At 35.1% G+C, this 13,815-nt stretch overlaps 1 protein-coding gene across 9 annotated transcripts in view; it reads right to left on the minus strand.

The window, feature by feature from the left end:
- LOC109058322 (pre-B-cell leukemia transcription factor 3) overlaps window positions 1-6,409 on the minus strand; it is an 86,049-nt gene extending 79,640 nt beyond the window's left edge. For 3 of the 9 annotated variants that reach the window (XM_042762499.1, XM_042762501.1, XM_042762497.1), the window contains exons 1-2: window positions 4,918-6,408; window positions 4,115-4,194 (exon numbers count right to left, since the gene is read on the minus strand). In XM_042762499.1, coding sequence (XP_042618433.1) covers window positions 4,115-4,194; window positions 4,918-5,114 — 277 coding nt within the window. In that variant the 5' untranslated portion in view covers window positions 5,115-6,408. Of the gene's footprint in view, window positions 1-4,114; window positions 4,195-4,917 lie in introns of all 9 variants that reach the window. The other 6 variants (XM_042762500.1, XM_042762502.1, XM_042762498.1 and 3 more) reach the window with 4 other exon arrangements.
- Window positions 6,410-13,815: the final 7,406 nt, after the last annotated feature.

Below are 13,815 nucleotides of genomic sequence, written 5' to 3' on the forward strand. Positions count from 1 at the left end.
TCTTTTCAAAGCTCTGTTCTCTGCTGCGATTCACAAATACAAGGCCAAGAAATCTCTCCAATTGGAACTTATTCATATATCAGCACTGGCAGTTGTTAGCATTTTCTCTTATTGTATAAAGAGAGATACATTTAGCAGTGACTGCATGGCACAAACTGTACAATATCAATATCACACAAACTAAGCCCAACGATGAAAACTATTAATTGCAAAACAAATAATAACTATTAAATTTGAGTTATGATGCAACTTTACTCTTTAATCTATAATAAAAAATTATCTGGATAAAGACAAACATAACAAATTAAATCTCCACAGCAGTCATAAATTGTCAGAACATCTACAACAAGTTGCAGAGACTGCATTAAATGTGCACGCATTGTCTGACACCATTCAGGAACTTAATCACGTTTTAGTTTTTCAGTTTCACAGATTTTCTCTGCTCTGCAACAGCACCAAACCTTGATGAAAACCCCTGAACTACTCATTCATTCTATGCATCTGTTGAGTATGATAAGTGAAATGTATATACTGCTCTGACACTAGGTGCTCACTAGGTATGTGTGTGGTGTGTTAAAGGAGAAAAAAAGCATCCAGATGATGTGTTTGCTGAAGAAAAAAACAACAACAAAGAGTAGCAGTAGTAGCATGCTTATCAGTGGAAGTCTCTCTTATCACTCTGATGAGACAATGTCCTTCAACGGGCCTGTGGAGAAAAAAAAAAAACGACACCTTTCCTCATCTCTCAAAACCTGCACACTATAGCAGGTAAATTTAAGTACCAGTAGTGCTTCACTAGTCTATTTTTAAAATCATTTAACAATTAAAAAAATCTGCTATTGTGATATTATGAAAACCTTTTCTTTTATGTCTTATTTCACAGAGCAGGAAAGAATAAAAAGTGTACATACATGTGCGGAACAGGAAAATGTCATGCTTGTGTTCACTTAGGAGTTAATAAACAAATTAGCAGAATGAAGCTTGTTAGGAAATTAGTCCGCATGCGTTAAGAAGGAGTCAAAAAAGAAACCATTCAAACAGGCAGCGTCAAAGGGATTAACTGAGATTACAGCAACTGAGCTAGTAAACAAGCTCATTTAAATAATTAGCATACTTAGGGACTCTACTCTTTATGCATATTTAATTAGCGCTATAATGTAATAAGGGACACAGCTGTATTAAATGTAACATGATAGGTGCACATGGAAGCGCTGTCAACAGCTGGAGGTGGGTTTAAAATAATCAAAATACTTATAATAAAATAATTATAATACAATGTAAATTTAACTGGAAAAGCTCCTCATAAATAATGCTAGAAATGTGCTTGCATATAACTGTATATGTAAGCAAATAATGGATCATTGTTAAAACACAAGAATACAATTTGGAAAGAAAAGCATTGCATCAGTACACCTATACGTACAGTAACACACAATTTACTCATAAGCAAACAAGTTATATATATATATGTATATATATACACACACACACACACACATACATATATATAAAAACACCTCACACCAGATCACAAGATGTACAGTAATTGTAAAAAAAAAAAAAAAAAAAAAAAAAAAAAAAAAAAAAAAATTCTTCCAACTATTCATCCTTTATTGACACACAACAGTAGCCACTTTAAGCTGTCACTATACAGCTACAACATTTAATAATTAATTTCTCTCCCCCCCCCCCCCTCATTTTCTCCATTACTGGACACACATAAAGAACAACTCAAGCAGACCAGGAGGTGGATCAGGGCCTTGCCCTCCCACAGTTGAGACCTCTAACAGCCGAGAAGTTCATTAAGTTTTATGATCTTCCTCCAGTCACTGCTTATAAGCCACACAAAGGCCACAAATCTGGCAAAGCATTATTCTGCCTATACAACCACACAGAGACATGATAAATACATTAACTCACATCTGAATGCCATTGCATTGCTGTATTCATCTTTGTTCAAAAACTAGATTTAAGATAGTATGTGAAATGATCATCTCTTGCTTTTTTCAAAAATTAAATGAATCATTTGTAAACCTGTTTATAAAGTTCATACATAGGCTATACATATAAAGTTTATTTAAAAAAAATAGCACTCAAAAACATTAATTTCATCTTAATTTCAACATGCTATAAAATACGCTTTAATTTTCTTATGCTAAAAATGAAAAAGTTAAGACAAAAGCACAGTTATTATTCTAATTCAGTGCGTTTGCCATTGTATTTTGGCTCACCTTACAGGTTTCGCTCTGCTATTCTCCTTCCGCATTATCCAGAAATACATACTGAACATTCCTGGTAAATGCCCCTTATCTTAGGGTCTCTCTGGATTCTGCATATCTGGTTAAGTGGTCATTCTCTCTTTATACCTGCGCCCTGCATGATTGCAGAACGCGCGCGCCTTTGCGCACAACACGCGCGTTTGTTAACCGTCGCAGCATAAAGAAAAAACTGCACATTAAATTACATCCACTAAGCTACTGGACATACTGAACTGATTCTGTTTCAACGGGTGCTGATTTCTCCCTCAAAGAAAGAAAAAAAAACTGTCTTTTGTTTGACAGTGACATATGCTAATGTTCCGTGTCATTGGGGCAGGCGGTTTAGCCTTGGTAACGCACGTGCTGGATTGACGTTGTATCTGTCATTGGACTTCATTAACAGTGCGCGCGCGACAGACTATTTCAGAGGTGCTTGAATGTCAGAAAAAGTGGAGATAGAATATTTCTCTTTGTTATAGACATCCATATGCACTTAAAATATGTTTTCCCTATTTCTATAATACACTTCTAATTACAACAAAGATGAGTGGTATCACAAGAGCCACATTAAAGTAAACATTTTGCACGATAACGTACGTGCGTGCGTGCTTCTGCCTCAATATTTTGCTTTAGTTTAATACTTAAATTTACTATATATATATATATATATATATAACAATATATATATATATATATATATATATATATATATATATATATATATATATATATATATATAAAACACTTCTGTAAGGTCCCCGTCAGTAAAGTAAAGTCATACACTGTAAAATAAAATAATAATAACTAACAATTAAATCAAGTTTAATTAAAGCTTTATTTTTTAAGTGGTGAAAAGTGAAAACTTACAGTTCATTACACTTTTTATCCACTTTGCATTTAATTACTGATAGAGAAATCCAGATTAATCTTTAAACACACATAATATTGAATATAAATTGCATAAATTATAAGATTATTATGATTTAAATATTTGTCCATATGTACTATGTGATCTAAATATTTTTCACAAGTAAGGCTCACATCAAACTAATAAGAAATTACATTGATAATTCGTGACCATAACAAGTCCGTTTTAACACAACAACAACAACAACAACAAAATCAACAAGGACACCATAACGCCAAGCGTCTTTGCACGTGTCGGTGAACGATGTAACCTTCACAGCGCTGGCGTCTTTCATAATAAAATGGGGGCAATAATTAACTGCAGGACTGACGAAACTGCCAATAATTATCCAGTAAATTGGTCGCATAATTAAACAGAGGAGTGGAGGAATTGGACCGCGCTCCGAACCACGAACACGCGTAAACGCTCACTGGGCTCGCAGTAGAACAATTAAACAAAACAAGCCTGATACACAACACCAACCCCGCACAAAACATTTCCTCAATGACAAATGCAGAGAATCCCGAAGATGCATAACTGCTTAACAATTCACCAAGTGTGTGTCTTGAAAGATTAAATGGACGGTGTGAGAATAGCGCACTGTAAACAAGGGATCTGCCGGGGTGCCTCTCTAATACATCCCCCCATTAGAAGGCACTCAGTTCAGCCTCACGATGCAACGCGTTGGGGGGGGGGGGGGGGGGGGGGGGGGGTGATCTTTGCATATTTCACATTCTTAGAAATCCAAGCATGACATTTATTCGTTTTCAGAAATGATGCTGGATTTGGCTTGGTACAACTGGACTCCGCTGACGACCAAATAAAAAATAAAAACACCAGTAAAGATGGCGGTGTCTTAAGGATTAGTGGCACTGTATTGTTGCTTTTTTCTTCTTGTTCTTCTTGATATGTCTGTGCGTAATTTTGCCTTTTTGTTCGGGTATCTTACCTGTTTTCTCTTTGATCTCGCAGAGGACACTGAAGAGAGCTGGCTTCATTCTGTGACAGTTGAGCCCATGTTTCCTATGCCATTTGGGAGCAAGAGACGAGATTGATATATAGTCACTTAAAACTCATAGTTCTGTCGCATTAAAACTTTCATCAAGCCTCAAGTTTAAATTTAATCTTAAACTGCATTCGTTTGAGAGTGATAAACGCATAGGCAAAGCTGGCTTTACACATCACAGTTCAAGTTAAAAACAAAGCTACGTAAAATTAGTACAAAATATTTACATTCAATGTAAAAAAAAAAAAAAAAAAAAAAAAAAAAAAAAGTTTTGTAGTTGCTACGGGCTGTAAAAGTATCGAGGCCTTCTTAAGTTTTGAAGTAGGAAAGTGTGATGTAGAAACTTTTAATGAGATGCCTACATGTGTTGAGTACTTTACCTGTGTATCATTCTCAATATAAAAGTCAGAGGCTATTTTTAATATCAGCTACAAGTAACTGTGATATTCTGTCTAAACTTTAGCTATAACTTGATACATCATAATAGTAACTTTAACCTGTGATACGTCCTCCTTGATTCCAATTCAAACGGGACTCTCATGGTATTACTATATTAACATTTGTGAAACATGACTGTTGGGACAAGAGTTTCAATATGTGGACAGTTCTGCAAAATAAAAGTTGGCTGTTGTAACGTGTGAATAGAACCACTATAAGCTATTTTAAAAAATAAAACGAGAAAGCATAAATTCAAAGACTTTCTGAACAAAACAATATAAACGCTTATATTAAAAAAATACACCAACTTTGCTTGCGCCTCGTCCAGGCTTTGGTCGGTGATGGTCATGATCTGATGCAGAATGTCACCGATGTCTTGTTTTCTTCCATCCACATCGGTTCCGTCGTGTCCATGTGGAGGCGGCAGAGCCATGCCTCCCTGTACCGAGTGACCGGCCAGGTTGACACCGCCGAGAGCCTGCAGGATCCGGGCTTGCTCGTCCATAGTCCGCCGCAACACAATCAATGCGCTCGTGCTCAGTCACTGAGATGGGTGAAATAAAGTCGGATAATGCACATGCAAAAACAACTTGATTATTTCATATGCGGTGGTTAACGGGTCGCAATCGTGCACAAAATATTGACCGTGAAGCAACGCAGCAAATACAATAAATCGCTGGATGAAATATAGTGGAATTGATGTTCCAGGAATCACTTTATGGAAAAGATTTAAATCGTCTTTGATCCTCCTGTATGAATGTCCATCGGAGAAAAAATAGCGATATTTCTTGCCTATTAAGTAAACTTCAGCGTTCAGGTGACAGTGGTTGCCCGTTCAATCCTGTCCGAATCCTCATGCCAATTTGTCTTTTTCTTTGAAGAGCTGGGGTCCTTTGCAGATGTCTGGAATTCTTATTCACGATCTTCTTAGGATAATTTCGCCTTGTGCACTTCTGGAAAACTTGGACAAATCCGTAGTATTACAAAGAGTTGCAAGCAAAACATCCCATGCCTCTGATGGAAAATGATAATTCTACAAAATTAATGATTATGTAGGCTAATTAAAAATAAGCACATTGAGTGTGGGAAAAACTGGCAAAATATTGCCTTTGAAAATATTTTCCAAAAATAAAATATAAGAAAATAATGAAGCGAGTGAAATAAATTAAACCATCAGCACCGGCGACCAGAGCTATAAAGATTGTAATAAAAAAAAATATATAAAAACGTATAAAAAAGTTTTCTCACTTTCAGTAGGGAAAATAGAAAACTGACGAAAAAATTAATCACGCGCCATAAAGCGATGCGCAAAAATATCTGCTGACGGAAATTTATGAGTCGAGCGCGCGGGCTGTGTGTGCTTTATGTTGTTTGATGGCAGCGGTAGTGAGCGATTGACAATGTGCCAATGCCATTCACTCAGTGCGGACGTGTCAGAGAAGAAAAAAAAGATACAAAATCTACATCAAAATGCACGCTCCGCCCTGCAGAGGAGGGGTCTTAGATTCGTGTCACTTCTCGCCGAAGCCCCCGAAAACAAAATGCCAGTTAGCTTCTAATGATACTGCTGGTGATGATAATGATGAGACCAGAACATCAAACCAACAGCGTTTAAGTCTCCACTTTACGCGTGCCTCATTTAAAAGCGCGCCCGTGCATTAAGATGCAGTTACATTATAACCATTTCCAATAAAACAAACAAAAGGTCGGAGTTTTATATTGTCTGATTCAAACTAATAATGAATTGCCCTCGCTTCCTTACACCATAGTATGGTCGCCTCCAACAAGCTTTGCTCGCAGGGGCAAGAAAGCAGAGGACATGTTTATAATATTGGAAATAGATGTCTCGAACCAATCAGCGAAGAGTCCTTGTTTGAGTGACGGGCCCAAGGACCAATGGGTGGCTCCCGCTGAGCAAGAACGCCCGCCTTCAGAGCTCACTACCTTCCCTACGGTTGTACAGAGAGATACCAACTTCTGATTGGCCGTTGCCAAGGGTGACATCTACTGCAAAAGCAGGCGGCGCTGCGCAGCGCTCCTCTGCAGTTGCTATGGTAGCAGACTGCTCGGTGGGCTTGAAGCAAAGAGACACACTGAAACATATCTGCGCCTTCCTCCGGTTGCCTCGCTTCTTACATATGCCTTTCTAAACCCACTGTGTTTTTCCCGCCAAACCACTGTTTCCGATTCCAAATCACTACATTGCATTTAGGCTGGCCTTGTTGCGATTTAAAATAGCGTCTTTTGCTCAAAGTCATAAACCTATGTCATTTATTATTATTATTATTATTATTATTATTATTATTATTATTATTATTTGTTCTTGTGCTGAGGTAAATAATAGCTCATCACAGAACAAAAACGAATAATAATATTTATGTGCTAACTCCACTATACAGAGTTGTATAATTTGATTATTTGTATATTTTGCTTAAAGCACTATAGTTTTTATTGTTTCATTGCCTTGTTCATTTTATAAAAGTTTGCATCTTTATAAGAAACTTCAACTTTTTTATATTCTACTCTTTATACACTGCATTGATGCATTCAATTATTTTATTTTATTTCCATCTAGTATAAGCATGTAGTAATAGTATATATTCATAGTGGTCAAAAGCATTCAGACACTATTTATTGTGGTAATTTAATCAGTAGGTACAAATGAACTGATTTCATTTTATTTGTGAGTGAAAAGAAAAAGTTGCACTTTGCCACAAGATACTGTAGGTTAATATTCATTATGAAATACTCTGGTGCCATAGCTGAGGTAATGCATTTTGGCAGGGTTGCACTTGTGACATGACAGCCACTGATGTGATGGGACTAATTACCAAGAATCAGAGACACATACCGAGGAAACAGAGCTGTTAATTGTTGCACAGTAAGAAAGTCAATCAGACACCCTTCCAAAGGCACCAACATGTGACGCTACGCTGAGAATTTGTGAAAGCTGGCACCAGAAAGTCCGTTCCATAGTGCATGAACTGACTGAAGGCCCTGTGGACTGCCTCCATCACTGACACACTCAACACGGGAAATTAACACAGGCTAATTAAAGAGTGAATAATCAGATACGCAGAAAATCAAAACTTCCTCAGGGATGAGTCAGTTGAGGATAAACAGTGCGAAAAGCACAGGGTCTGTCAGCAAGCTTCGAGCTTCATGATATTCAATATATAGTATTTATTTATTCATTTATTTATTTATTTTCATGCCAGAGAGTATTTTTTTTTTTTTTTAAATGTGAGTATGTATACATGGTTTTAATGTAGGGGAGATCACAGAATGCTGTAACATGGATTGAGATCATTTTCATTTATTAAAAATTAACCAATTTTAGTACAATTTTAAGAAGTTAATAATTAAACTTATTTCATGTCATATTTCATATTTAAAAAAAAAAAAAAACCTATATAAAAGGACAGTGTATATATAAATTGGCCCCAAAAATATGGTTATGCACACATACACACACACACACACTATGTTTTCAGCTTATGTTTATTGTATTTGTTTAGAATTTCTTTGGATTTTGAATAAAAATGTTTTGAATATATGTTTGAAATAAAATTCTTAAAAATTCCAAGCTATTTCAATTTGAAACAGATAAATACATAAATTTTAAAGCAGCATTTAAGTCACATCCTTCATTGTGTCTAGTAATTAAATGTGTATTTAGGCTATATAAGACTGACAATAATGGCTATATTGCCCTAAATACAGTACAATATGACTTTGTTCTGTAATAGTTTGATATAAAAAGCACCATATTTAATACAACCACTGGTTTGTGATTTAAACACTAATCCTCCTGAACAATACAGGTCAAACTGTAGAATTTATAGTGGCATATTTACTTCAACTCTTGTGTATGAATTGGTGTTCAGAGCAATTGATTAAATTCTTCGGGTGCAATAAGTGGGTGATGTATTAGTCATGGATCATGTTAACACAGTTACTGGATCCTGAGCAAGAATAATGAGCTCACCTTTAATTAAGCATTTCACACATATCACAGACTAAGACAACATGCCACAAGCCCTGTAATTCAATTGTTTTGGCTGTGTCTAAGTGCGTATGTGTGTGTATGTGTGAGAGAGAGAGAAACAGAGAAAAAGAGAGAAAAAGAGAGAGCAAGAAGAGAGAAATTGTAGAGTTTCACCTTCATTTTTATGTAGTCGTTCTTAGTGCTTGTTAGTACTTCAATATTTTAGTCTTTAGCGTACTGGCACTTTTTTTTACCCTAAACTTACCCTTAAAACAATGCAAATATTTTTTTGGTAGCACAATCTGATAGGTAGCATGTTTCATCAGTACACCGGCACTTCTGACATGTATTTGGCTTAAAAGCAAGAGTGTTTTATAATAAATGTTGGCTGAAGTTGTTTTAGATTATACGGTGGTTAATGGTTTAGTTATTCTGAATGGATCCGTATAGTAGCATACAGTCAGGTTAAGGCAGCAGGTTTAGTGGTCTTTTGGCGGCTCCCTGTGGTCCTGTTTGGTATCGCAGCTTAACTTGTGCTTATTTACATTATAGTAGTAACAGCACTTTTTTTCTTCCACTTCAAGCACTGGTTGTTGTCATTTTTATTATCATTGTGTAAATGAACTAGATTGAATATAGCATGTGCGGCTAACAGATTATGAATTTTTAAAATCCCAAACATCCAATAATCACAAAACAATGCTGTAAGACAACATCTGTGTTTATAAGCACGTTACATGAATTTAAGCAACATAACATTTAGAAGTTGTCAAAGTTAAGAAGCAGGTAAGAGGTGCTCATTCTCTCGCTCTTTTTAGCAAGCTGTGTGGTTTGGCTCTTTCATATTCACTTGACCTTGAAGTATCAGCCCAGCACACTCCTGAGTTTAGTGAATGGAAGTCCCAGACCCACTGCATTTATCACTGAAATACTGTGCTGTCAAGTGGCTCTGTATACCTGTCATAGACGGCCCTAAGGAACAGCTCCAGATCCTCTCCTCCACAACACTGCATGATTCTTCATTGCCTTACATTGCATGCCTTTCCACCATTGTTTTCAGCCATATGTCAACATAATTCATTTTCCCCAAGTATGGCAGCAAATCTTTTGGTGGGAGGGAAAAAGACACTTCAGCTTATTGTGGTCATGATGCCATGCTTACATAATGACATAAACACAGTTTCTATTATTGGATGTTTACTGCCCACTTCCTTCAACCGGCTTAAAGTGCAGTATGCCTATAGACTGAACGTCTTGAAAATATCTGCCGAAGTTTCTCCCAAATACGGCCATTGTAACCTCGCGGTTGTCAGTGGTAACTGTTGATATTATTGCTTTTGGACAGAAGCCCACTGTTCAGGATTATTTTCACTAATGAGCACACAAGGCTTTTCTTCCCCCCCCCTACACATACTATTTTTTCACCCCAAGTGGTTACTCTTACTTTTGGAGGGAAAACATCATTGAAAAGAGCAAACTGCAAAAAACCTTTGCAAAGCAAACAAAAACAACAACAACCACAACAAAAACTATTGCATAAATGAACGCATACCAGATTCTGCATCACAATCTTATCAGACATTATATAATGAAACTTTAAAAGTATAATAGACCTTTTTCATATTTGCGGGTTTCATGTTGGATAAACTTGTAGTGATGAACAGAAACTACAACAAATCTAAATTTTGCATTCCCATTTGCTCCAATAGCAAAAGAAAAAAAAAAAATCCAAAAAAAAAAAAAAAAAAATCCATGATATTATTTAAAATATATAAATAAATAAATAAATAAATAAATAAATAAATAAATAAATAATGGACTGATTAAGTTGGTTGGAAATAAGTTGTCAAATTTGCTGACATTCCCTCAGTCATTGTTTTAGAAACACATACACAGCAGCTTTAACTAGTTTTCTGAAATCTATTGCCAAGAAAATATACACAAAGTATATTTTTATAAACGTATGTTGTTATTTTTTTTTTTTTTTTTATGAAAATATATTTAAAAATGTTGCTAGATTTAACACTGTAATAACTGGAAAATGCATCACCAGTTTGTGAAAATAGAATAAAATAGAAGAGTTGCATAAAAAATAGTTTTGATGTAAATTTATATTTATTATTTTGTTTAAAAAAAGCCAGCACAATACTGTATATAGCTCTGTTTTATCTCTTTAATATTTAATTACACTTTATTATTTATTGCTTATTTATGCATATAGGTGTGCTAATTAGTCACAAAATCATTCTTATCTGACAGGTTTAATTGACAGTCCCAAAACAAATAGCCCTTGTCTCATAACATACACATCATTTTCAGGAAAATTAAGTTTTTAAAAACTGAACAGGCTGTCACCTTACTCTTTTTTTTTTTTTTTTTTTTTTTTTTTTTTTTTGTGACAGCCAAAAAAGGACCCACAGGTGTCTCAGAAAGCTGTGACTGTGTTGTCATAATTCATTTAGGCATCCTTCTGCAAAGCCATAATTACCTAATTAGCTTGTTAATTAGGAGATTAGCATTTACTGATAGAGTGGCTTGTTTAGTGAGGGGTGGAGTGGAGTTCCAGTGGAGTAAGTTACGAATGTGTTGCCTAAAAGTGCCTCCCAAGTCATTTTGCTCTCTATTCAGGTCAGATATCAGCCTTGATGGAAAGATGTTAATAGTATTGAAAAGTACTGCAAATAGATAGTTTGAGCACCAACCAGTTGATACATTTTGATGTTTAAATGGGACTTATTTTCTTTGTTTAATATTATTTTATCATCAAATAGCCTAATAAACCCAAACATACTTTTGCAGTGTGTTTAGGATTCCAGCTGAACTGCTGAGCGCTGCTTTCTGTCTCATTGCCCAGGTTACAGCACAAGTAGTCTAGCAACTTAATAGTCTCTCGTCTATATGTCGCCAAGTCATGTCCTGTTGCCGAGGACGATTGGAGGAAATGACTTCAACGGACAGTGCCAGAGACGTTACTAACCATGTTAGCACCAGTCTCTTATCTAGTTTATGTGTTTGTTTATTCATTTCCCGATATTCACTGCATGCAGGTCATCCGTCAATGTTACCGTCAGACATACTTTATGTTTAAGAAGTCCAGTCTTGGGCAGTAAATAAACAGAAGTAGTAAAAGTAGCCATTTCTTTTTTTATTTATTGTATTTAACTGTAATAATCACGCACACATATGCATATATATTTATACAGTAGTATTTATTAAAAATATATACAATTTTAGTTTGCATTTAGTTGCTGTTGGTATAGCTAGCAAGGTAGCTACATTTTAAAACTTTAAAAACATTTTTAAGAGTTATTGTTTAACCCTTAAATGTGTTGAAAATAAAATAAATATTCTGAAGAAAAATCCCAGTTCTAATATGTTTGAAAATTTGTTCCTTTAATAATATGAAATTGTGTTCCTTATAAATATTATCTGCTTTTAACTTGTGCTATAAAGTTTCAAAGCTGTTTATACTGGCTAGTGAGTCTGTTTTGAATTAATAATCCTAATAATAAGTTATTTTTTCACTAGTCTGCTTTACTTTTTTACTAGTTTTACACTGTGGTGTGTTAAGTATAGTTTAGACAGTGTGACTGCTTTGTTTTTCCAATTTATTTTTATGTTTAAAAAGGCAAAATTGTTATCCAACTGAATGCAATTTTCATAATTATGTCTATTTTATTTAATTTTTTATGCTGAAAGAAAATTAAAACATTAATTCTATTTTTACAGCTCTGGTCTATATATGTCCCTATAGCTTTACTTCTTCACCCAGCAGGCATCCTCCTCATTCAATCAAAGCTGCTCTGTCTCTCTCCCAGGCCAGGTTGATAAATAAGAGGGAAATATTGTTTCTGCCAGGGCATGTTGTTAACTATCCCCCCACAGTCATTACCTCATTTCAAGTGCAATCATAGAGTGGGTGGTAAATTAACAAACCATTAAATTTTTTTATAAATGCACAATTAGCATGCCAACATTTACAGGACACATTAATGGAGCTGCAATAATTTTTGACTGGGCGGTTCCAGTTCATCCCTTCTCTCTCCCTATCTGTCTGTCTTTCTTCTGCTGTCTCTCTGACCGTCAGTCTCTACAGACGTTTTTGTCTGGTGCCTGTTTGGCAAATAAATTGAGGGAATGAGGCCTGATTTAATAGGTCATTGGTGGTGGACACTCACCTCTTACATCACAGAGCTAAAGAAAAGAAAGAGGCAAACAATGAGAGGAAAAGAAAAATATTTGAGACATGGAGGGCTTTTTCCCTTTCCTTCTTCCCTTTTTCATTTGCTACATTATTGGTTGTGCTGGTTGGATGAATTACGTGCCGGTTTGTAATAGTCTTATAGTAAGGATGATGATACAGAAGAGGGCAGCTTGCACGAGGGACCACAGAACCTGGAGAATCTCTTTCTCAGCTCCATGGGTCGATTGTAATAGGGTCATTAGCTAGTCTGGATCATATTTTAACATTTAGCCCCAGGTTATTGCATTTAACTTGCTTGATGGTCTCTGATATGAGATTACTGCTAAATCGATGAGCTAATGAAACTGTAATGGTGTTTTTCAATCAAATATCAAATATCAAATGAATGTTTTATTTTTATTTTTATTTTTATTATATATGTATATATATATATATATAACAATAGTTTAGTAATATAAAGTATCGCTTCGTTTTGACAGGTTAGTAACAATGTACTGTTAAAAAGAAATAGGCCCTTAGAGAGCGGTTATATCCTTTAATGTATTGGTTTACAGAATAGGGTGTTTGACTTCTAATTAAAATTAAAATCCATTCCTGAACCTCAACAAATTCAAAGTTATTATTATAAACTAAAACTAAAATTAAAAGTAAAAGTTCCACACCCTAAAACTAAAATATCTGTTATTTGTTTCGATTCTGAATAAAGCAGTTTGGTTTTGAGTGAATCATTGCAGTGAATGGTTCAATGTATATATATAAACCAGCTACTGCTTTTGAAGTAAATATCACAGATTAAATTTTTTTTATGCATACATTTTTATGTGAGAAAGTAAGAAGCATAAAAGGTTTTATTAGTTTCATTTGAACTTTCCAATGCAGTGGTATCATTGTGCAAAATCAGCTAACTACAACAATGAACAAATGTGTCTTTTACAATGTTTCAGGTCTCCTATCACACATTTTTCTAAAGTAACTGAAAAAAAAAAAAAAAAAAAAAAAACTGAGCCATAAGCA

The sequence above is a fragment of the Cyprinus carpio genome, chromosome A8 (assembly GCF_018340385.1).
Source record: "Cyprinus carpio isolate SPL01 chromosome A8, ASM1834038v1, whole genome shotgun sequence".
In the NCBI taxonomy this organism is placed as follows: domain Eukaryota; kingdom Metazoa; phylum Chordata; class Actinopteri; order Cypriniformes; family Cyprinidae; genus Cyprinus; species Cyprinus carpio.